This window comes from Pan troglodytes, chromosome 8, assembly GCF_028858775.2.
Source record: "Pan troglodytes isolate AG18354 chromosome 8, NHGRI_mPanTro3-v2.0_pri, whole genome shotgun sequence".
Taxonomy (NCBI): Eukaryota; Metazoa; Chordata; class Mammalia; order Primates; family Hominidae; genus Pan; species Pan troglodytes.
Genome location: NC_072406.2, coordinates 86,597,045 through 86,623,185, shown reverse-complemented (window position 1 = coordinate 86,623,185; position 26,141 = coordinate 86,597,045). Strand labels below are relative to the sequence as shown.

Sequence of the window (26,141 nt, the reverse complement as noted above, 5' to 3'; positions counted from 1 at the left end):
TAAAGGAGGATGTTCGAACCCATCTCAAAGAAGCTAAAAACCTTCAAAAAAGATTAGACGAATGGCTAACTAGAATAAACAGCATGGAGAAGACCTTAAATGACCTGATGGAGCTGAAAACCATGGCACAAGAACTACGTGACACATGCACAAGCTTCAGTAGCTGATTCGATCAAGTGGAAGAAAGGGTATCAGTGATTGAAGATCAAATGAATGAAATGAAGCAAGAAGAGTAGTTTAGAGAAAAAAAAAAGAGTAAAAAGAAAAACACAAAGCCTCCAAGAAATATGGGACTATGTGAAAAGACCAAATCTACATCTGATTGGTGTACCTGAAAGTGACAGGGAGAATGGAACCAAGTTGGAAAACACTCTGCAGGATATTATTCAGGAGAATGTCCCCAACCTAGCAAGGCAGGCCAACATTCAAATTCGGGAAATACAGAGAACACCACAAAGATACTCCTCGAGAAGAGCAACTCCAAGACACATAATTGTCAGATTCACCAAAGTTGAAATGAAGGAAAAAATGTTAAGGGCAGCCAGAGAGAAAGGTTGGGTTACTCACAAAGGGAAGCCCATCAGAATAACAGCAGATCTCTCTGCAGACACTCTACAAGCCAAAAGAGAGTGGGGGCCAATATTCAACATTCTTAAAGAATAGAATTTTCAACCCAGAAATTCATATCGAGCCAAACTAAGCTTCATAAGTGAAGGAGAAATAAAATCCTTTACAGACAAGCAAATGCTGAGAGATTTTGTCACCACCAGGCCTGCCTTACAAGAGCTCCTGAAGGAAGCACTAAACATGGAAAGAACAACGGGTACCAGCCACTGCAAAAACATGCTACATTGTAAAGACCATCAAGGCTAGGAAGAAACTGCATCAACTAACGAGCAAAATAACCAGCTAACATCATAATGACAGGATCAAATTCACACATAACAATATTAACCTTAAATGTAAATGGGCTAAATGCCCCAATTAAAAGACACAGACTGGTAAATTGGATAGAGTCAAGATCCATCAGTGTGCTGTATTCAGGAGACCCATCTCACATGCAGAGACACACATAGGCTCAAAATAAAGGGATGGAGGAAGATCTACCAAGCCAATGGAAAACAAAAAAAAAAGCAGGGGTTGCAATCCTAGTCTCTGATAAAACAGACTTTAAACCAACAAAGATCAAAAGAGATAAAGAAGGCCATTACATAATGGTAAAGGGATCAATGCAACAAGAAGAGCTAACTATCCTAAATATATATGCACCCAATACAGGAGCACCCAGATTCATAAAGCACCCAATACAGGAGCACCCAGATTCATAAAGCAAGTCCTTAGAGACCTACTTGTTGCCCAAGCGGGACTCGATCTCCTGACCAAAAGCAATCCACTGGCTTTGGCCTCCCAAAGCACTGGGACTACAGGCATAAACCACTATGCCAGGAAATATTATTTCTTAAGTGAGAAAAAACAGATATATCCCAATCTGATTCTAAGGTGAAGAGAACCTGAGACTTATGTTTTCAAAAACATAATTACCTAGTCACCATAACCAGTAGTCCCTAATTACCTGCTAACAAAGAATCTGAGAAGCTGGTTTAAACATGGAAAAACTGAGTTTACGTGGCATAAAATGAGACATTTATTATGAAAGGTAAAAAATAAATTTTAAAAGATCTTGGCACTGTATTTAAACCAAAAGAGGATGCTGGTGTATCCATATTCAATTTTAGCTTTTCAGTCAGGAAGGTTTGCAGTGTGAACTTAGTAAATTATATGGTGAAGAAAATGAAGAAGAAAGTTTGGAATTTTCTTAATATTCATGAAACACTGCTAGTTTGGAGAATAGTGTGAAGAAGCAGAGCTGAGTATGTAGATCTGGTTTAGCTTATGTGATGCAGACAGATGTTTTAGTTACGGATATTTGTTGAATAGATAAACTGAGTTGCTTCCTTAGATCAAAAACATTTTAGAATTAAAGAGCCCCCAGAACTTTAACTTCTTAAACCTCATTAGTTTATGATGATAATGTAATGAGACTGCTGACCTCATAGAACCAGAAAGTATGGGGCAGCCCACTTAATTTATGGTTTGACCATATGCTAAGAAAAAACTAGACTAGACTACACATCATTTCAGAATGCTCTGAAATCAAAGGGAATTACAGATTTGCAAAACCTGCAGTGTCTTTGTGGAAATAACATTGTATTTCAAAAGGAAGTTTACAGATTTCAATAAATACGAATTATGCTCTTAGTTATTCACCAAGTAAATATTTGTTGAATGTTCACTAAGAATATACAGCATCCCAGGTATCCAATATGAGTCTACTATTTTCAGAACTATTTTGGAATAAGCCAAGCTATGAGAAGAGTATAGATTTACCTGGCAACGTAAGAGATCATTCTTTTTATGAAACTGCTGAAACAGAAGCTACAAGCTAACACTTGTATCACAGATAACAACTGAAATCCATTTTGTTATTTCTTCTGGCTGAATACACCACCCAAATCTCAAAAATAATATCATTTGCCTTATTAATTTCACCAAAGCTGATCACTTTACGCTGTACAAAATTGCACGTAAGTATAAATATTTAATACTACTATAAAACTCCATTCACCCAAATATGGCTAGATACAATATAGTGCATAAATGCTAAAACTATGAGTTGTCTGCAAGTTGAATCTACACTTTCATAAAAGTTCCATTCACCCAAAGTTGGCTAGACATGTTATACTGTATAATCATTACAACTATGAGTTGTTTGCAAGTTGGCTCACAATTCAGGATTGAACAACTATATATTGAAACATAGAAGACTGTAATTGTCAAGTTAAATATACTTTTTCATCAGAATACACTGTCTTATTTCATAGTCAACAAGTATATATAAATTATGCCAAATTCTAAACATGGTGCTTTTTGAAAATCAGACTTTCAAGTGTAAGATGGTTTGAAATAGTACATAAATCCCCTCTAAAGAATGACACTACAAGAAATATAGTATCAAGATTTGAAAAATGGAAAGAACATGAGACCAATTTGAGAAATAAAATGAAATGGAAATAATAAAGGGGTAAAATATTTAATTCTTGAAATGTTTTTCTCACATACTGGCAGAAAAGATAGCATAACTTTCCATTATATAATCTTCTCAATGTAAGCATTTATTTGACAGTTATAAAGGGGTAGGATTTGGTATACAGAGGAATCAATAACAATGTTGTAAAGCCTAGAACAGTGCACACAAACATGCTGTAGGAGACATTAACATTAGACTGAAAGAAATAATTATATTTTCAATAAACATGTTCCTCCTAGTAGGATAATCAATTTTTTACACATCTTACCAGCTATTTCACAGAGCTCAGGTAATGAAATGGCAGCAGCTGTTATACCAAAACCATATATTACATGCATACGAGATGCTTTTTTCATAGGTATCTACTTATTTGTGTAAAGCCACATTTAACACATATTAAATAAAAACAAGGTAATCATGGGGTGATTAATTCAGAATTTTTAGTACCATCCTATTTTAGAAATAAATTCTTAACCAATTATTTTTGTGTCAGAAGACTTAATAATTCAAATTACACCCTGCCCTTATTCCCAGATTTAAGAGATTTGTCACGATCAATGTTTCTGAAATATTAAATTAAGAGGTGTCATGGTAATTACTATGGAATAAACAGCAATTAAGTTTTTTAAGCAATTCAGCTCAAACTATTTGCAGTGAATATTTATACTACTAATATTTTTCTGCACAATGCAAGTTGCCTACAAATGTAAGATGTAAGTTTGTAGAATTATTTTAAAATATATTTGGAAACTGATTTAATATAGAATTCTGTGCTTGGTTGGCAAGCACCTATGCATAATGTATCCAAAAATAGGTAGACCTGAAGATAAATAATACAAATTATGTTACCCATAGAAAGATAATGATTTCTGTTCTATTTTCACAATAGTGAATCTAACATATGCTTTGAGAGAGATAAATAATTTGCAGGGTAAATAAAAGATAATTATTTTAAAATATATATCAGACAACAACTATAATCCATCATGTAAATATGTACCAGAGATTTGAATTAGGTAAGTACTTACTGCTATATAACAAACTCTTGCTTTTTCTACCAACATCCAGTTTTTCTCCAGATCAAGATGTTTTTCCTTTTTATAACAATTGGCAGCAGCAAGATTAGCTATGAGGGACCTAAAACAACCAAAGAATAAGCAAGTAATATTATAGTCAAACTTAGCATATATTTCAATAGATAATTACCAATATTTTTTGCAAAGTTTAAAATTTACATTTTAATTAATTCTTCAAAACTAATGTTATTGATTTTTAAATAAATATAAATACTAATTTTGTTTTGAGAACTTTCTGAGGCATCTATGATAATTTTTGTTCTAAACAACACCTGGTATTTTGAGAAAGAAATTGGCAGTTAAGTTGCCTTTTGATAGTAAAATAGGACCTACTTTTTACACCTTAATAGTTCAAAATGCAGTTAAGAAATAAGGCTAACTCATTATATAAAAAGAAATCTATGCAACTAAAAACATTTTTTAAGTAGAAAAATATCTTTATAAAAATAAATATCAACATACTATAATTGTCTATTTAATCGAAGCCTTTAAAAGCCAAGTATGGAATTAATTTCATAAAAGACACTTATAAATGTAGATCATATTCGCTAAGAGGAATTAATTTGTAAACCATTACATTCTAAGGGCTGAAATCAATTAGAATTGTTTTCTATAGTTGAAAAGTCCCCTGACTGGTCCAGTTTTAGAAATGGAATATCTAAGCAGGATACTGCATTTAAAATCTTGCTGCAGGTTGGGTGCAGTAGCTCAAAGCTGAAATCCCAGCTCTTTCAGAGGCCAAGGTGGGAGGATTGCTTGATGCCAGGAGTTTGAGGTCAGCCTGGGCAACACAGCCAGATCCCATCTCTACAAAATAATTTTAAAAATTAGCTGGGGGTAGTGGTGCACACTTATAGTCCTAAGGACTCAGGAAGCTGAGGTGGGAGGATTGCTTGAGCCCAGGAGTTTGAGGCTGCAATGAGCTATGATCATGCCACTGCACTCCAGCCTAGGCAACAAGGCAAAACCACATCTCTAAAAAATAAATAAATAAATAAAATCCTGCTACAAGTGTCACTTGGCTTGTTTAATTAAAAATAAATACAATAATTATTTACATTATAAATAAAAATACTTTCCTTCCTCATACTGCTCCAGAATTTAAAAAATTACTTGCCAATTTTTCTCTTTTTCTAATTAAATTGTAACAGTTATAGCTTACAAAAAAAATCTTATCATTTCAGACTTTGGTAATATGTTCAATTACACTGTTAAAAAAAAAACCTCAATTCTCTTCCAAAACGTATTTCCACTCATCCATCTGCCAATTTACTACTAAAGGATACATCTGTTTATGTTCAAGTAAATGAAGGAAAGAAAGAGTAATATGCATCAACATATTCATATAAAAATAACTATATTACAAACTTAAGAAAATTTAGACCTAATTTATAAAAATATTTTAGTAATTATGACTTTAGGAAAATTTTGACAAAATGGCTACCAAATAAAAGCAAACATTTCTGGTACCAGATACTAAACTCTATTCTGATAATAAAACTACTTTTTGATGGGAAACTACAGTTTCTCCAAAAGAAAAATAAAAGTATTCTTTTTTTTTTTTTTTCCAGATGAAGTTTCGTTCTTGTTGCCCAGGCTAGAGAAGAGCAATCGCTCCGTCTTGGCTCACTGCAACCTCCGCCTCCGGGTTCAAGCAATTTCCTTACCTCAGTCTCCCAAGTAGCTAGGATTACAAGTGCCCGCCATGATGCTCGGCTAATTTTTTTGTATTTTTAGTAGAGGTGGAGTTTCACCATGTTGGCCAGGCTGGTCTCGAACTCCTGGCCTCAAATGATCCACCCGCCTCAGCCTCCCAAAGTGCTGGGATTACAGGCATGAGCTGCCATGCCCGACCAGAAAAATATGAGTATTCTTATTATCCCAATGTATTTGATTCTGACTTTGAAGAGGAAGAACCTGGATCAAGAAAGATACTGCATTACCCAAACACTTCAATTTCTGAAATTTTTTTGTTTTGTTTTTTGTTTTTTAGACAGGGGCTCACTCTTTTGCCCAGACTGAAGTGCAGTGGGCAGCACGACCCCAGTCCACTGCAGCCTCAACCTCCTGGGCTCAAGCAATCCTTCCACCTCAGCCTCCCGAGCAGCGGGGACCACAGGTACATGCCACCATCCCCAGCTAATTTTTGTATCTTTTGTAGAGATGGAGTTTCGCCATGTTGGCCAGGCTGGCCTTAAACACCTGAGCTCAAGTGATCAGCCTACTTCGGTCTCCTAAAGTGTTAGGATTACAAGGTGTGACCACCACACCCGGCCAATTTCTGAGTTTTTGATAGTGGCAGCAAAGGTTACTGGACCTATCCAAAACAATTGATCCAACTGTATTAGCTTCCAGAATTTAGATAATGATTTAGATACTGAAGATTTCTCCCCAATTTTTGATTCCCATATCATCTCAACAATATCACTATAACCATAAAATTAGTATAAAAGTTAAGTTTTTGACATCCAGAAGATCTAATATTATCATAACTATTCTCTCTCTCTCTTTGGTTTTGAGACAGAATCTTGCTCTGTTGCCCAGGCTGGAGCGCAGTAGCACAATCTCGGCTCACTGCAACCTCCACCTCCTAGGTTCAAGCAATTCTCCTACTTTCGTCTCCCGAGTAGCTGGGATTACAGGTGCACACCTGGCTAATTTTTACATTTTTAGTAGAGACAGAGTTTCACCATGTTGGCCAGGCTGGTCTCGAACTCCTGACCTCAGGTGATCCACCTGACTCGGCCTCCCAAAGTGCTGGGATTACAGGCGTGAGCCACTGCACCCAGCCATAACTGTTCTTTAAGACAGCAATTTAGCATACTAAAACAATTTAGTAATTTTACTGTAGCCTAAGTGATATCAGAAGAAAATCTGACCTACTTCTCACTAATGGGAAAACTTTGCACCTACAGATTAAGGCTGGTCTTGGGAAAACTAAGGGCAAAGGTCTAAACAAATATATTTCAACATTTTTAGTTGTTTTTTTTTAAATCCCTGAATCCCATATTTCAATGTTTACTGTAATCTTAAAACCATAAAGTTCTCCTGTATATAAAAAACAAAATTAAAGGAAAGATCTGAAAATGCCTTTCATACCCTAATAATTTTTGAATATTGTATTTTGGTTATTTAGTAAATACTGTGCTTATTGATCCCCAGTCTCCAGAATAGTCCATTCCTTAATATACCTCTGCTGAAGGTCAAGTAGTGAGCAATAAAGTGGGTAAATAGAAGAAATGGAGCAAGGTCGTGGTGGAGAGGGGGAAGAAAATAAAGGAGGATGAAAAGGGAAAAAAAGAAAGGAAGAGAAGATGGGAAAAGAAAGGAGATAGGGAATGGAGGAGGACAGACTACATATTTCCAACTATAAGTAATGCAAAATTTCTAGTGAATCACTATTTAAAAAGAGGTCATCTTTGATTATCCCAACAATATAATAGCTAGGGCAGTTATTTTGTTTTTCCCTTGCAAACGGGAAAAAAGCCTGTGCTGATATGGTAATAACGTTAGCAATGCATGAATACACTGAAGGAGTATCTCCATGTGGGTACAAAAGAACAACCAACCAATATATGGAGGGGCCTGAGAGAGATATTTCAAGTTCATATTAAGAATACTTTTCTAATAAGTAAGGGTGTATAGAAATATACTTGGTTGTTTTGTTAGTGGTATACTACCCACGACTGAGTTTATTCAATATGAATGAATTACTATTTGCCAGAAATGGTTTAGATGACCATTTAGATGACTAAGTCTTACGAGCCTGAATGTAATGTTGTATTTTATATACATAAAATACACACACACACTCTCTCTCTGTCTCTCTGTCTCTGTCTCTGTCTCTCTCTCTCTCTCTCTCTCTCTCTCTCTCTCGTATTCCAACCTCAGGATATGGTGAAAAGAACATTCTTTCTAATTCAAGTTTTGCAACAAATTAGCTACAAGGCGTTGAGCAAGCTACAAGGCATTGAGCAAGCTATCAGCCTTTTCTGATTCTAATTATAAAAAGTAGAGACTGGACTAAATAACCTCAAACTTTTATTCCATTATGCCTCATGAATTCAACTGCATGTTTAACAAAAGTAAATTTAAAAACAATACAGGAAAACTGATATAAGGAATAAGCATTTATCAAACATTAAAAGGAATTATAAAGTCAAAATTCCAAATTCACATTGGAATTCATATTTTACCAGTGTTAAAACAGCCAATTAGTATAGTGGTTCCCTTGGAATTACACTGACCTGTTGTCACCAGTGATGCATGCAGCACAAGTTCCTGTTGGCTGCTCACTCTGCTCGTAGTAATGAGCATCCACATGGGCTTCAGCAGCTTTTCTCTTCAGGATCTCCCCAAATTTATCTATCCCAATGCATCCAAAAAATGTTGCTGCTTTGTGTGGCTGTTGAATCATCCACTGTAAAACAGGAACATAAATAATTTAATGGGCCAAAAAAATAGTACACATAGTTTAATATTCTGCCACAGATAGTGATGTAACAAGAATGCTTTGTGAGAAACTGTAGCTGTTATGAATGGGATTTCAATTCTGTGCTATCACTTACGATTAAAAAAACTTAATATAACAACCATGTAATATCTTATACTGCTTTGGGGAGAGAAATAAAGTACATAAAGTTGTTAAGGACTCAGCAGCTAAAATCATACAGACCTTAAGACAAATGCTGGCCTGATATAGGAAAATAATAGTGGGTCCCAATATAAGAAGTCTAGCATTGTCATAAAAAGAGCAGAATCCATCTTGATTGAAGACTCTCTGGGTTCAAATCTTGCTTCTGCCACTTACTAGCTGCATGAGTTAGAGCATGTTAGAGCATATCCCTTAACATTTCTCATTTCACTCATGTTTAAAGTGGAGATATAATTACAAATACATCTCATAAGGTCATTGAGGACTAGTTGAAATGATGTAAATTAATGTACTTGCATTGCTGAGCATGGTACCCAGCACATAGTAAACAACATATATTAGCTGTGGCTGTTACTATGATTGTCATACTTATTGTAGTAATTCATATATAAATTAAGCTAAAACATGCTCATATCTAAAAAAATTCTTTTAAAAATTCAGAAATAGTGTTACAGTTCTAGTTACAAGTATCTCATTTTTTCATTGAAGTAATTATTATAAGCTTTAATGGATTTCTTGTAAGATGCATATGTTTCACAGATTTGAACTTTTTACCTTTTATAATTAGCTCAAATCCCTGAGGGTTCTAATATTCTACAGTGATTCTATAGCTAACACCTGTTTAGTTTCAAAGACTTACAGGTAGCAAAATAACCTACAAATAATCTACATACAAAGTCAAAAGATATCAAAATAGATTTTGATAAAATCTGTTCTCAAATATTTGGAATAGAAAAGAAATACATGCATATTTGAGAGGTAAAAGGATGAGGAGAGGAAAAAGTAACAAAGACAGAACTGTAGGAATGAGACATAGTAACAGCTTAATGACCAGCAATCCCACTTCATCCACAATATAAAACAACACATATATAAGTATTGAGATGTTATTTGTAATGGCAAAATGTTGGAAATAAACTAGAAGTCCACCTGTAGAAATCAGTCGATTAAATTATGATATATCCACACAATGGAATACCACACAGCCATTCAAAAATCCCAGCAAAACAACACAAAAAAAGGAAAAGCTCTGTGGAACACTCCTTCTATACAAAGTAATTTCCAGGATATTTTGTTAACTTCAAAAAAAAAATCAAGTCTCAAAGGTAAAAAGCTTTGTTTAAAAAATAAAACTTAATAATATATATTATTTTCAAATATGGGGGACAGCTTCAGGACATTGGATTTAGCAATGATTTCATAAATATGGAACAAAAGCACAGGCAACAAAAGCAAAAATAGATAAATGTGATTATATCAAGCTTAACTTCTGCATGGCAAAGGAGGCAATCAACAGAGTGAAAAGGCAACTTATTTCCAAACCATATATCCAATGAAAGGTTAATATCCAGAATATGTAACAAACTTCTAAATGAACAATAAAAATACAAATAACATGATCTTAAAATGGGCAAAGGACTTGAATAGACCTTTCTCCAAAAATGATATATAAATGGCCAATAAGCACAAGAAAAGATGTTCAACATCAGTAATCATCAGGGAAATCAAAACCACAATGAGATATCACTTCACACTGATCAGGATGGTTACTACCGAAAACACAGAAAACAAAAAATGCTGGCAAAATGTGGAGAAGTGAATGAACCCTTGTGCAGTGTTGGTGGAAATGTAACATGGATGGAGGTTCCTGAAAGAAATATTAAAAATTAAATTAACATATAATCAAGCAACCTCACTTCTGGGTATACAGTCAAAAGAATTCAAAGCAGGATCTCAAAGATATATTTGCATGTCCATGTTCACTGCAGCAATATTCATGATAGCCAAGAAGTACAAGCAACCCAGACATCTATCAACAATTAAAGGATAAAGAAACAAAAGAAGGAAATCCTGTCACATGCTACAACATAGATGAACATCAAGAACTTTCTAAGTTATATAAGGTCTGTCACAAAAAAGACACATATTGTATGATTCCATTCATAGGAAGTATCTGAAGTAGTCAAAATCATAGAAACATAAGTAGAATGTTGGTTGCCAAGGATGTCAGGGAGGGAAGTCAGAGAATTAAGAGTTTAATGGGTACAGAGTTTCAGTGTTGGAAGATGAAAAATTTCTAGAGGTTGACTATGTAACAACATGCGTATACTAATTGGTACATTTAAAAATGGTTAAGATGGTAGAGTTAATGTTATGGTTTTTATTACATAAAAGAGAATGTATGTGTGTGTGTGTGTATGTGTGTGTGTGTGTGTGTGTGTATATATATATATATATATATATATATATATATATATATATATTCTTGCCTCTAACTCCTGAATTCAACAGATCCTCCCAGCTCAGTCTTCTGAGTAGTTGGGACTATAGGTGCAAGCCACCTCACTCAACCATATATATTCTTTTAGTATAGATACTATACTATATACATATATTAGAATGTATATATAATTTTGTGTTTGCTAATTTTATAAAAAGAAACACAGAAAGAATAAACTAGAAATGAAAAATGCTTTTCTATGAGAGTGAGTGGGAAAGGAGTAGAGGAATAGGAATAGAAGAGTTCTCTGAATATAGCATTCCATACAAATTTGACTTCTGAAACATGTTAAAATTTTGCATTTTCAAATAATAAAATTTAATTTTAATTTCAAATTCCATTAGAAGAAAAACAAATTATGAAGTTGAATATAACAAGAATGAAAAATCAAAGAAGGTATCAAATTGTAACATAAGCACATAGAAAAAATAATGCAAATAATTTTTCAGTATGCTCTTATGACAATACAGTCTTAATGGAATAATTATAAGGAACAAAAACAACAAATAAATCAAACTTTATTTAGTAGGTTTATTGTTGGTTATGTTATTGGTGAAACTATTTTGTGTGTATTGTAGGATAGAGCAAATGAATATAAAGTTGATGCTGTTGGGAACTAGGTTTGCTGAACAGGATAAGGAAAACAGAAACATGGAATGGGGAAAGGGAAGAAGGTTCTAAGCAAGAAATCTGAGGGATGCTATCTTAACCATTATCAATTAGCGTTATCAATAAAGCCATAAACCTTACGATGTGATGCAATGGGAAATACACAGTGTCACTTACGTACTATTATTGCCTAAAATCATGAGAATAAGTCCACAAGGTGGCACATATTACAATCAACTGGGTTGGACTCTTGAAGAAAATGCCTTAACCAAAAAGGTGGGAGGAAAGTATATTAAAGAAATAGTACTAATACATGTAATGTGTGATTCTTATTGGATCCTGGACTGAGAATAAAATTAAACAGCTATCAAGGACACTACTAGAATAACTGCGACATCTGGAATCTTGATCACACATCAGAAAACAGTATCAATGCTTAATTTCTTGAATAAGGAATAAATACTTCAGAATGGTTCTGAGGAAAATACACACACATACATTTATTTAAAGAGAGAACACAAATGTGTTGAAATGTTAACAATTGGTGGATCAATGTGAACGGTATAGAAAAGTTCATTTTACTATTCTGTAAGTTAGAAAATGTTCAAAATTAAAAGGTGGGACAAACATACTGTAGCTAAATCATTCCTTTAAAGAATAACAATAATTTAAACTTAATTTATTCCATTTTGGATATTATCACTCCATTTATCAAAATGAGTAAATAACATGAAGCAGTTAATATCATAAAATGTCTCAGTATAAATGCCTAACTTAAAATACTTTATTCTACAATTAGTGAAAGTATAAATTTAACAGAGAATTTCTATTGTTATTAAATTTAGTGAAAGTATAAATTTAGCAGAAAATTTCTGTGTTATTCTATAACTTACTTTTATTTATCTATAAGGCATGATTAAATGATCAACCATGTCTACTATATATAGCAAAATAAATAAAACCCAGAGCCAATAGCAACTTTTACTATGATTACTTAAATAATTTGTCATCAAAATAATAGCAAACTTTGTTCAGTGAAAATAAAGTCATTATTATATAATTTAGCCTAGTTATAATCAGAGAGTCTACATGTTCAAACTACAGTCTGAAATAAGAGCTATATCAACTCACTGTCAGGCTTAAACCTGATTTACTAACTACTCCATAATCAGGATTTAAATGAATCGAAATATTTCCACTACAAATAAATATTATTTGAACCTGCAAGGCAAAAATTGATAAACAGTAGAAATATTCAGCAACTTTGCTATCCTTTTACTATCGAATATTTCAACATGGGAAACTGCCTGACATTCTATTTCTGATATTCAGATATTGACAAAATGTGAGAACTTTGCTTTTGATCAGTGATTTCCACTCAAAAGTCATTCTAAAACCAGAGTTTAACAAGCCTAAAAATTCAGTTTTTTTACAGCCATTAAAAAAAAAAGCCACGTTAACTGCTTCAAAGCACTTAATAATCTCAGTAAAGATGTTATAATTGAGAATTAAATAGATTTTTAAAAATCAGTTTAGGAAAATTTAACAAGTAATTTGCAAAGATTTCTGTTAAAATTTTAGTACATCTGTAAGCATCTAAAACACAATGTTTCACCAACATCCAACTAATCTATTTCCTATCATTTTGATACTCAATCAACAAACATTTAATGCATGTCTGCCAGGGAATAAAAAGATAAAAATGATGATGTTCCTAATACAAAGTCACAACTACTAGATTTTGATTCTCCAGGATGGAGATTCAACCTTGTTTATAACCTTTGATTATGCTCCTTCTTTTAGCTAAAATAAACTGCCTACCTTCCCTTGGTTCACATATGTACAGTACACCTTAAAAACTTTAACTTCTGCTCTGGCCATGAGTGAGTAGCAGGCTCTAGAATTACTGTTGTGCTGTAAACCAGAAAACCAAAAGGAAACACCTACAGAATTTTCAGACATTGAATAACAGGCATGGTAGGACTGTGATCTCTGATAGGAAAGAAACAAGGTGTGCCCTGACATCATGCAGGTACTCTGCCAGGAGGCAAGTTCCACACCATGGAGAGGGAGAAAGAAGGCAAATAGAGCCTGGCATTTTCACTAAAATGAGGAGAAAGAGATGTGTTCAAGGAGAGCCAGGAGACTAGAAATTGTGAAAAAGATTTTCAGAGAAGAATGAGTTGAAATCTACAGAGTAACCCTTGAGGCTATGGCTAGATACCAACCTGTGCATGTTTAAGGAATATATGTAAAATCATAAGGAATCCACATAAATGCTCTAGAATTAAAAGTAAGTCAATCAAGGTCTCAGACTTTAAGATCAATATATAAAAATCTAATGTATTTCTATAAATTTTCAAAGAAGAGTTGAAAATTAAAATTAAGAAAACAATATTTACAATACCACCAAAATTGAAACATGTAGGAACACATTTAACCAAATATGCGCAAGACATATATGTAGAACACTACAAAAGACTGCTGAGGAAAAAAAAACAACTTATATAAACGAAGAGCTATATTATGTACATGGATTTGAAAACTCAATATTCTTAAGACATTAATTCTTCCCAAATTGATTCATAAGTTCAATGCAATCCCAACCAAACTCTCAATGGATTTTTGAGGATATCAAAAAGTTGATTCTATAATCAATATTAAAGGAAAAGGAACTAGAATAGCTAAAGGTCAGGAGGTATGTAGGTGTGAGAAAAACTAACACTGCTAACGTCAATTTCTTCAAATATAAAATGTGGATAACATAACCTATGATAGTTTAAGGATGTTGTAAGAATTAGAAATTGACAAACAAGGCCGTGTGCAGTGGCTCACGCCTGTAATCCCGACACTTTGGGAAGCCGAGGCAGGCAGATCACCTGAGGTTGGGAGTTCAAGACCAGCCAAACCAACATGGAAAAACTCCATCTCTAAAAATACAAAAAATTAACCAGGCATAGTGGCGCATGCCTGTAATCCCAGCTACTCAGGAGGCTGAGGTAAGGAGAATCGCTTGAACCCAGGAGGTGGAGGTTGCAGTGGGCCGAGATTGCGCCATTGCATTCCAGCCTGGGCAATAAGAGTGAAACTCCTCTCAAAAAAAAAGAAAAAAGAAAAAAAAGAAATAAAAAGAAATTGACTAACAACCCACGCAGTTTAGTACAGTATAGGGTTTCTATTATTATATTTGTATCACTTTTATACAAAGAAGGAAAGGGCTCTTGTTATACTTTAAGTAATTATACCTAACTGGAGGAATAGGAAAACCACGGCCACTATTGGTAACTTCAAATAAATACTTCAATTAGTTTAACTTAAACAGCAATAGTAAAAAAGCAGCATATTACTGGAAAATACCCGTGAGAGAGATCAACTGCAGTGGAGGGGATCAGGAAAGGCCTCCAAAGACAGGTAGCAGTATCAACTGGTCTTTGAAGGATGGGTATGATCTTCCAAAATGGTTACAAACTAGAAAGAAAAAAGAGTCATACAGCATATAGCACATGCCTCCTTTCCTATGTTAGAAATTTTATCATGGTGCCCCTAGGATGAAAGAAATTCCATTTATTAAATAATTCGTTTCAGCCAAAAGTGTTTATTTCCTAATGATTTTCTACCTGTTAGGCACTGCAAAATTCTCAAATCTTGGAATCAGACTGGTAACCATCACCCTCATTTGTTTCACACTGATTTGCTTTTTATCACAGAAACCGTCAAAGATCCAGTTTCGCACAGTATAATGCCACCAAAAGGAATGTAGTAATCTAATGTTAAAACTGAAATCCCAGACCAGGCGCAGTGGCTCACGCCTGTAATCCCAGCACTTTGGAAGGCTGAGGCAGGTGGATCACGAGGTCAGGAGTTCAAGAACAGCCTGACCAACATGGTGAAACACCGTCTCTACTAAAAATGCAATAATTACCCAGGCGTGGTGGCACGTGCCTGTAATCCCACCTACTCAGGAGGCTGAGGCAGGAGAATCGCTTGAACTCAGGAGGCGGAGGTTGCAGTGAGCCAAGATCCCGCCACTGCGCTACAGCCTGGGTGACACGGCAAGTCTCCATCTCAAAAAAAAAAAAAAAACTGAAATATCTGGAGCTAGTGGTTCATGCTGTGTCTGATAGACGTCACTGTGTTTACCTTGAAATTTTGAAATACCCTGAAGACTCTCTGTGGGTTTGCTACAACACCCCAAGGGGACTTAGTGCACAGATTGGGAAACAAGAATATAATATTAACAAAAACAATGAAAAACAGAAATAAAAGACTATTAGGAGTATACCGACAAAGCAACTATGTGGGAAGGAAGAGACTAATGGGAAAGGTAGATGTAGGCCAGATCATTAAATACCACTTCAAGAAATTTAGGCAACATCCTGAGGGTAGAAAGCAACACATGAAGGTTTTCGAGCAAAGAGTATGATGATAAGAGATGACAGTTCACTAAGGTAAGGAGCCAGAAGGAAAAAATTTACAACTGAATTTAAATAAGGCCTAAATAAATGGCATATTAAACTTCATAACAAGAGTCTTTAACAACATATGGAAAGATTTCTATTAATATTAACTTTACCTTCAAGGAAGATTTCCTTTTTATTACCTAAATGCAATATTTAGGACAATATAACTGACAATGATGCCCAAGAGGCAGTCACTTCTGAAATAATGCCATATGCTTTAATTCAATTCATAATAGAATGATGAAGAATGACACCTAGGTACTAAAAGAGTTGCAAGATAAGCCAAAGATATGAAATTTTATACAGAAAACTCAATGAGGCATCTCAGAAAAACTGTAAAGCACAACTAAAAGAAATTAAACGTCAAAACTGAGAAACAGCAACAAGCAGACTGCAAAGGATGATGAGGAAATCAAAACTGAAATAGATTGATAAGGAAAATAGCATATATCACATAACTTATAGGATAGATTCTCAGATGATTACAATACCACCAAGTGAGACAGGGCAAAACACAAGATTTTCATAAATATTAAGAATCTATTCTAACTGAATAACTAGTATGTTATGCTTCTTACCTTAAAAAACTGCTCCATTGCCCCTGCCAGCAAGCATCCTATTAATAAAAATCAATTTCTAATAATCTTGTTCTTTCCCTGAAATAGTTCTATTGTTATTTTTGTTAGTAAATATCTGTTAACATTCTCAGAACAGATTTGGGGAATATTAGGCCTAGTAGAAAAAATAAACTTTAGACTCAGATATATAAGTTCATCCAGCCATGTGATGGTAAACAAGCTACTATTTCAGAGACTATGTTTCTTGTGGAATTATTGTGATGATTGAATAGGATAATGTAAGCAAAGTGTTCAAGGCAGTGCCTATTACAGAGTACAGCTGACGATGACAACAGTGCCCTGAGACTGTGATAAAATGCAGAATTTTTAGTGTATATTCATTCAATTCATTCCACCAATATTTGTTGATCACCTATTATTTGTTGGACATTATTGTAATTAATAATGGATAAAGAAGTCTTCTCTATCTCTTTTGTAGGCTTCTTTCCTTCTCCCCATTCCTTAGCATTTCTCAGGCCTGGATTCCCAGGTTACCTACAATTCTTACCGTAGATACTTTCTCTGGATATGATCTAATCTACTCTCATGGTTTCAATTATCATCTATATGCTGAGACCCCCTCATTTTTAGCTTATACTTGTTTTCAAATGACTGCTCTGAATATCCAAATACCTACTCAACCCTATTTTGCCTATTAAATTGACACACTTTTACTCCTGCCTCTATTAACACCACTTTAGTACAGGCCACCATCTACTCTCAATTAGACTACTATAAAAGTCTCTTTTAAAAAAAATTTATTGAGATATATTCATATAACCATACAATTTGCCACTTTAAAATGTACAATTCAGTTGTTTCCTGTTTATTCACATAGCTGTGCAACCATCACATTTTCATTATCTCAAAAAGAAACCTCTACCCATTGGATGTCATTTCCCATTCTCTCTGTCACTCCATCCTCCCAACCATGCAACCATTTGCAAAAGCTTCTTAGATCATCTCCCTGCCTTTAGTTCTGTTTTTCTCCAATCCACTGCATTTTGAGTGCTCTTCCTAAAATGTCCTTCAATCGTTACCCAAGTATCTTAAGCAAGTTCAACATAAACAACTTTATGATTGAACCATTAACTTCCTCTCCAAGTTAATCCTAAGCATTAACACTCTTGAATGCAATGTTCCAGTACACTGAATACTTCATTCTGTTTCTGTTTGTTCTTTCTAGCTTCCTACTTAGGTTTCAGGTTTCACTTACTGAGACAATGTTGTCCTAAACTCTGTTCTATATACCCATTGTTATTTATTTTTTATTTTTTTGAGACGGAGTCTTGCTCTGTCACCCAGGCTGGAGAGCAGTGGTGCAATCTTGACTCACCGCAAACCTCTGCCTTCCAGGTTTGAGCAATTCTCCTACCCCAGCCTCCTGAGTAGCTGGGATTACAGGTGCACGCCACCATGCCCAGCTAATATTTGCATTTTTAATAGAGGTGGGGTTCCACCATGTTGGCCAGGCTGGTCTTGAACTCCTGACCTCAAGTGATCCGTCCGCCTCGGCCTCCCAAAGTGCTGGGATTACAGGTGTGAGCAACCGTGCCCAGCCTATATGCCTGCATTTTATGTTGCCGCAACAAACTGTATCATTCCTATCATAGAATTAATTCCACTTAATGGTAATTTGCTGTTCAAGACTGTTTTCTTGGCTTCTTTAAAAGAGTTGTAGGGTGTGTTTCCAAATCTAGAAGAGTGCCTGCTACATTCTATGCAATTAAATAATTGTCAAATAAGTGAACAGGAAAGCCAGGATTGTATCTTCTTAAAACTTACAATTTAAGGGTACATAAAGCTTACATACAAGATATGTTACTATTTATTTTAAGAGATGATATGTATATAATAGGAGTTGTTGCAGAACATGCAAGTAGCACCTTAGTCTTTGCAGAGTGGCCAAAGAAGATTTCCTAAGATAAATATGAGAAACTGTGTCCAAGCTGACACTTAACTATGATGGAGATCAGGACACACTACCCCCAAAATATGGCACTTGACATACTGAAAATTTTAAGCTGAAGGAATTTGAGAACAGCAGGTGCAGGAAGGACTTTCTGATTTCCTCTGAAGCAAATCATAAGACCATCCATGTGAGAGGATGTTTACTATATGCAGAAAAAAAGAACATCCTTATCTCAGAAGATGGAAGGACATGAGATGAATCTAAACAAACAGGTCTTGCTAAGGTCCCCTCAGTTTACTACTCTTAGTTCATACCCCTTTTTGTCCTATTGCCTTTCCCTTCCACTCTTCATAAAACCTAATGTAAAAACACCAGGTTTAATTGTTTCTTCAAGTCTTCATTTCCCTCTATGTTACATAAAACTTAGAATATAAATTAGTGTACTTAACTTTTGTTAATCTGTCTTTTCTTACAAGAGTCTTACAGCAGAGAACTTAGAAGGAAAATATTTTTCCTCCCTCACAACTACAAATAGGAATTAGGGGATATATGAGGCTTACGTGGGATAGCTAATTTTCAGAAGAAGATGAATGGCAGAGAGGCCGAGAAAGAGAGAGAGAGAGAGAGACAGACAGAGACAGAGACAGAGACAGACAGACTGACTACTGGAATCAGAAAACTAAAAGTTCAGTATTCCAAAAAGTCTTAGAATCAAAATGCTTATAATCTCTTACTCAAATCTGTATTCTAAAGATATAGTATTTCCTAAAGTACAGAATAAAAGTATGCTGCATATACTCTATCTAGAGGTATCATTAACAATATAACCAGTAATACAGGTTAAAGGTTCAGCATAGAATCTGGCATAAGGTTGGCAGAAAGTAAATTTTTATTATTATTATTATTATTACTGTTGTAATTATTGTAGCAGTATCACTAATACTATTGTTATTGTTACTTCTAAGTCAAATTGTTAGATATCCAGAATACTAAGAAGGAGTATGAATCTTATTTTCTAAGCTTTGTTAGTCTGCTTGAAGTCCAGGGGCCCCTATCATTGCAGGGTATGTGTGAGAGGAGTGGGGGAAAATCCAATAAACATCCTGAAATTGTAAGGAAACTTTGCTGTGTTTTTCAAGAGAGGATTCACAGATTTCATTAGGTGACTAACACAGTCTAGGCCACCTACACCAAGGGGAGGTGAGGGAAGAGTGTAGGCAGAACCCAGATATAGCCAGTGAGGAAGCCTTTTTCTTTTCAAGAAAAAGAGCAAAAAGGTTATAGAACTGAGTCAAATTCATCAAATTAAACAAGAAACTCATTTAATCCAAAGCTATTTACCAAAATTTTAAAATACTGTATCTTATAATTTAAAAAAAATTGTGTTACTGAAACTTTCACTCAATTTCTTAAGATTAACAAAAATGGATTACAAAATAGCATGGATTTATCTCCAAAGGTCTCCAAAACTAGGGATAAAAAAATAACACAGCACCTGGTATGGTGTTACAATAGGTGTCAAGTTTTAATTCAATGTGACTTTCATCAGAACAAAAGAATAGGCTGTATATAAAATAAGAAAGAAAAACCACCAAGGAAGTTGATTGTGGTAAATTAAAACCAGGACAAAACGGTGAGAAAGGGCCAGGTGCGGTGGCTCACACCTGCAATCCCAGCATTTTGGGAGGCTGAGGCCGGCAGATGGCTTGAGCTCAGAAGTTCGAGACCAGCCTAGGCAATGTGGTAAAACCCCATCTCTAGAAAAAATACAAAAATTAGCCAGGCGTGGCGGTGCGCACCTGTAGTTCTAGCTACTCAGGAGGCTGAGGTGAGAGGATCACCTGAGCCTGGGAGGTAGAGGCTGCAGTGAGCCAAGATTACATCACTTGCACTCCAGCTTGAGTGACAGAGTGAGACCATGTCTCGAGAAAAGAAAAAGGAAGGTGAGGAAAGGAAGAAACCTTTAGAGAAACACCACAGTGATCTTTAGACATAAGAATGTCACTCAAATGCATCTGCCCAGAAATTCTACAAAATCCACAGAGAAGCATGCCAACTAATAACCAAAGAATAAGAAAAGAATTGAGAAAATCCTTCTCCTTTACTGTTTCTAGTATACACTTTATAAAAAGCAAAATCCCTCAAGGCAGTAAACATCTGCCCAACAACACTTAACAGCAGCAACATCAAAAATGTAAGGTAAAGGTCAAGTCAAAGTTTATTGACAATGATGAACTATGACAGCCTCTATTAAATTACCCCTTCCTTCAAGGTGTATGTGATCAAAGCAGCAAAGATATTTTCACTCAGTCACATAACAAGCCATTTGTTGAGATTGAAACATCTGGTCAATATCTCCTAACACTGCAATTTCATGCACAGTTAGCATTAGGGCACATTTCTTCTACTCTTCTTACAGGGTCCATAAGGGTGGCACATATGGCTGATCATTTCATTCAAAAAGGATTCAATTCAAGGCATTACACACAATCGTCTGTGCTTTATGGTGTTTTAAGTCTACCTGCCACAGTTTTCCATCATCATTGCTGACTGCTGTTCTCTTCCGCTATAAAAGCCTGCAAATATGACAAAGCACTTAAAGCTTAACAGCTTTCCTCTACCTGAGTTAGTAAGCATTTAAGGCAAAGGAATCTATAAAGTGGCAGGTCATTTTCTATTGTCAAGAACTCCCAATACATGAAACTATTTACCATTTTATTTACCATTTAGCAAAAATCTAATACAGATTAGAAAAGTAATTTTTAATGTCAAATCAAATACTTAACTTTCTGCTTGACAGATCTACGAAAGTACACTCTTTTGGCTATGATTTTAAGTTATAATAAACAATTAGAAAACTATCATAAAACATTTAAAAATTTAATTTTAACATATATTAACAGATTTTTTTTAACTTGACAAAGAACAATTCTATACCAGAGAAAATCAGAATGTTACAATTTTATCAGTCCCATACACTGAAAATTTTCCACTTGAAATTCATGCATTTGTTGTCATGGTAACAGAGCCCTTTCTTAAACACTTACAGTAGTAAACTTGAACTCACACCATAGATTTCTCTTTTTCCCTTTCTTCCTTTAGTATAATACCTTCAAAAGAAAAACAGGGTGAGGGTGCGGGACAACTTTAAAGCTATTGTTTCATATTTCCTTTGACACATTTCCCTGACAGGTAGTATGACTATATGAGTATAATTATTTTCTGAAATTTAAGATTTTGCCTAGAAGCTAATAGCTAAATAAAAAAATGGTTTTTTTTTTGAGACAGGGTCTCACTCTGCCGCCCAGGCTGGAGTGCAGTGGCACGATCTCGATTCACTGCAACCTCTGCCTCCCAGGTTCAAGCGATTGTCCTGCCTCAGCCTCCCAAGTAGCTGGGACTACAGGTGCATGCCACCACACCCAGCTAATTTTTTGCATTTTTAGTAGAGATGGGGTTTTACCATGTTAACCAGGATGGTCTCAATCTCCTGACCTTGTGATCCGCCCGTCTCAGCCTCCCCAAAGTGCTGGGATTACAGGTGTGAGCCACTGCGCCCGGAGAAGAACTATTCTTCTCATGATAAAGAAAAACAACCACCTTACAATAAGGAACATGCAATGACTGATTAAGGGAAGCGAGTATCAAAATAACAAGGTTAAATTAAAATCTAAATTAGATACAATGTCCAGGACTGCTACTTCAGCATATAATGATTTATTTTGTTTGTTCATTTGTTCATTAATTGAGTCAGTCAATCCAATCTAATGATATTTATAAAGATAGTTCTAAGGGCCAGGTACCATCCTGTTACTTGACCACAAACTTGAACAAGTCAGGCTGGTCCTTATTTTCATGGAGATTCCACACAATATAAAATGCAAAGCATAGCAAACAAAAACATTACACAGAAATAAAATGCATAATTGTAAGAAATGCTATGAAGAAAAAAATGTTTGAGAAAGACAACGAGTGGGAGGCAGGCAAAGAAGGAACCAATTATTTATTTTTTTAGAGATGGAGTCTCACTCTGTCACTCAGACTGGAGTGCAGTGGTACAATCATAGCTCACTGTAACCTTGAACTCTTGGGCTCAAGTGATCCTCCCTGCCTCAGCCTCCTGTGTAGCTAGAACTACATGTGCAAGCCATCAAACCCAGCTAATTCTTCAATTTTTCAGAGACCAGGTCTCGCTATGTTGCCCAGGCTGGTCTCTATCTCCTGGCCTCAAGTTATCCTCCTGCCTCAGCCTCCCAAGTAGCTGGGATTAAAGGCACTCAGCTAAAATATATTTTAAATAGACAAAAGGACATTTAAACTGAGACGTGAAACATGCAAATGAGCTGATTGGGTAAAGAGTGACCTTACGGTTAGGGGAAGTTTCCAGAGGGAGGAGCAATGCAAAGCATCTGAGGCAGGAAAAACTTTGGCATATTAAAACAATTTAACACCTGTATGGCTGGAGCTCAGGGAGATGAAAACGGTTAGAAAAATATGCAGTTCTAGATTATGTGGGCCTTGTTGGTTATATTAAGAAGGATAAATTTTATTCAGTGTAATAGTATGCCACTGAAGGATTTTAATCAAGAAGGTGAAATTATCAAATGTAAAGTAAGATCACTTTTGCTACTGTGTATAACTGGATTGGAGAGGCAACAAGACCAGTGAGAAGAGTGTTATTCACACACCACATCCAGTCCATTTGAAAAGCCTGTTCTCAAACTATTTCCAGATTTCAACCAGTTTTCATTAACCCCACTGCTACCACCCATCCAAGTTACCATAACTGCTTGCCTAGACTGTTGCAATGATTTCCTAACCTCTCTGCTTCCATCCTTGACTCCACGCACATAGAGCTGTCCTTTTTAAATGCAAGCCGAAGTATGTCATTCCTTTGTTCAAAACCCTGTGATGCTTCCAACAACACTCACTAAAAAGCAAAAATCTTTACAATAGTCTATGAGGCCCTACAGGTTCAAGCCACTTCCCTTTACCTCTCATTGCCTCTCTAACTCCATTGTCTACTAGTCTCCATTACTCTGCTCCAACCACTCTGAACTCTCTACAGGATTTTAAACAATTTTTTAAATTTTTATTTTATTTTAGAGATGGGATCTTGCTATGTTGTCCAGGCTAGATCTGAACTCCTGGGCTCAAGCAATCCTCCCACCTTAGCCTCCTGAGCAGCTAGGACTCCAGAAGCACACCACCACACCCGGCTCCCTACTGGATTTTGAAACACACCAAACATGCCCTCCTTTAGCAAATGCCAACCCCTCCACTGAACTGGATTTCCCCCAGAAACCCATATGGATCCTCACTCATCTTGAAAGTCTTTACCCAAATCTCACCTTCTCAATAAAACTATTTAACATTGTAAAGTGTTGCTTCTGTTCCAACATTCCCTATGCCACAAACACTCTTCTAATGCATTCTGGAACCTGGCATCATAAGTATTGGATAAACTGTATCTTAAAAGATCAATGTAAAGAAATTATAGTATTATTTTAATAGATACCAAAAATTTATTCTGGTGATATTCAAAACATACTACTAAAACAACATAATTATACAAGAAGAAAATTATACTAAAATAAATATTAGCTATTCATGTTATTGTAGGATGCATGTTATCACTGCTATTTTTAACTGTTATGGCCTATATAATTACATCCTAAAATTAAAGGCCTAAAATATGAAAAAAGGGAAAGCACAATATCACAATCTACAAAAGATATGGAAAAATTAAAAAACAAACATCTGCTTTCTTTCTTTTTTTGAAACAGAATCTCACTCTGAGTGCTTTGGCATGCTCATAACTCACTATAACCTCAAACTCCTGGGCTCAAGGGGCTGGGATTACAGGTGTGAGCCTCTGCTCCCAGCCCAAATATGTAGTTTCTGATTATTATGGGAAGTGATTCAATCTTCATTATAAACCTATGAGGTAGACACATGATCTCCATTTCATAGATTAAAAAAAAAAAAAACTGAGGCACAGAAAGACTAAATAACCATCCTAGGGTTTAATTTGAGACACCTCAACTCCAAAGCTCAAGTGTGACAATTCTATACTAGTCACTGAAGAGGATCACCCAAAAATTTTATTAGATATTTGTGAGATAAAGTAAAATCCTAAGTGCCCCAACCTACTGAACAGACGTCTGTGGGCTAAGGAGGCCCCAGAAAAACTTTAAAAACGAAGTTTCCCGGCCTTGATGAGATAGGAGGTTGGTCACGTCTCAGTATACCCTCTTCCTCACTACCTGTCATTAGACTATTTTTCCTAAGAGTTAAACAAACACGAGCCCTGGAAAAGAAAGAATGGAAAATTCTTCCACTGACCAACTGCCTGATGTTGTGGCCAGATTCCCCTCCCTTTTCATGGTTTTGACATGACTGCTGACCAACTTACAAAGCAATCCTTCCTGATAAACGACAATTGACCATGGACTGGTCAGTTTACAGAGAATGTGCACAAAGCACCTTTGAGTCCTAAGTTTCACCTTTGATGTATAGAGTCTGATTTTACCACATTTTTAATGTTAAGTCTCCATTCCAAAGCGAACATGGGACATATGTAACATGTTATGTTTGCTTATCATACATACATGTAACCCCTTTCATGAATACTCATAGCTCCTCCTATAACCTGTTAAATACGTATGTTCAACTAACCCATTTAGCGTAAAACTCCTCTCTCACCCATCGTCTTTGAAATGGCTACTTTTGATCTAATCCAGAGGCTGTGCTTCCCAGCCTACAGGTTGTAACCCTTCTCAGAAATAAAGTTCTCTTTTCCAGATTTACAGATCTCATGATTTTTAAGTTGACACAGTAATGAGAGTTTGGTCAGATGTCCAGTTACTAAAACACATGCTTTAAAAATCTTCTCAGATACCAATAATAACCTACTAGAAAAACAGGAAGGAAAATGTTCTATATACAATAGCAGAAAGAAAACCAGACAAACAAAAAACCTACACCTGAACATATTGATTAATCTCAGCATCATTAAAAGTGGAACAACCAGATATGATGGCTCACAGATGAGATAAAATGGAAATGATGGAGCATCACTTTAAGAAGATTCTTGCCTAAAGAAATAAAACCTGAGTTTAACCAAATCTCTAGCTCAAATGCTCAGCAAATACTAAATATGAAGCAACTAACCAAATTCAGAAAGTGAGATATTCTCCTGGAAAAATAACACAGTTTCTCTTTTAAAAAAAGGTCAAAGACAGTATTAAAAAAAAAAAAAAGAGACAGACGAGAGAGAGAAAAGCAGTAATAATAAAAGACACAAGGTACAAATATAGTGTTTGAATTCTTTAGATGCTGATTCAAATAAACTTACTGTAAAAGGCTATTTTTGAAACAATTATGAAATGCAAATCTAAATTGGATATTAAATAGCAGTAAGAAATTACCATTGTGAATAATA

The 26,141-nt window shown here is 35.3% G+C and overlaps 1 protein-coding gene across 11 annotated transcripts in view; it reads right to left on the bottom strand.

Moving 5' to 3' along the window:
* The window catches only part of ADK (adenosine kinase), a 558,353-nt gene that overhangs the window by 307,128 nt on the left and 225,084 nt on the right, over positions 1 to 26,141 (bottom strand). For all 11 annotated transcript variants that reach the window (XM_001148292.7, XM_009458758.4, XM_016918649.3 and 8 more), the window contains 2 exons: positions 8,412 to 8,584; positions 4,117 to 4,225 (listed from right to left, as the gene is read on the bottom strand). In XM_001148292.7, coding sequence (XP_001148292.1) covers positions 4,117 to 4,225; positions 8,412 to 8,584 — 282 coding nt within the window. The remainder of the gene's footprint in view (positions 1 to 4,116; positions 4,226 to 8,411; positions 8,585 to 26,141) is intronic.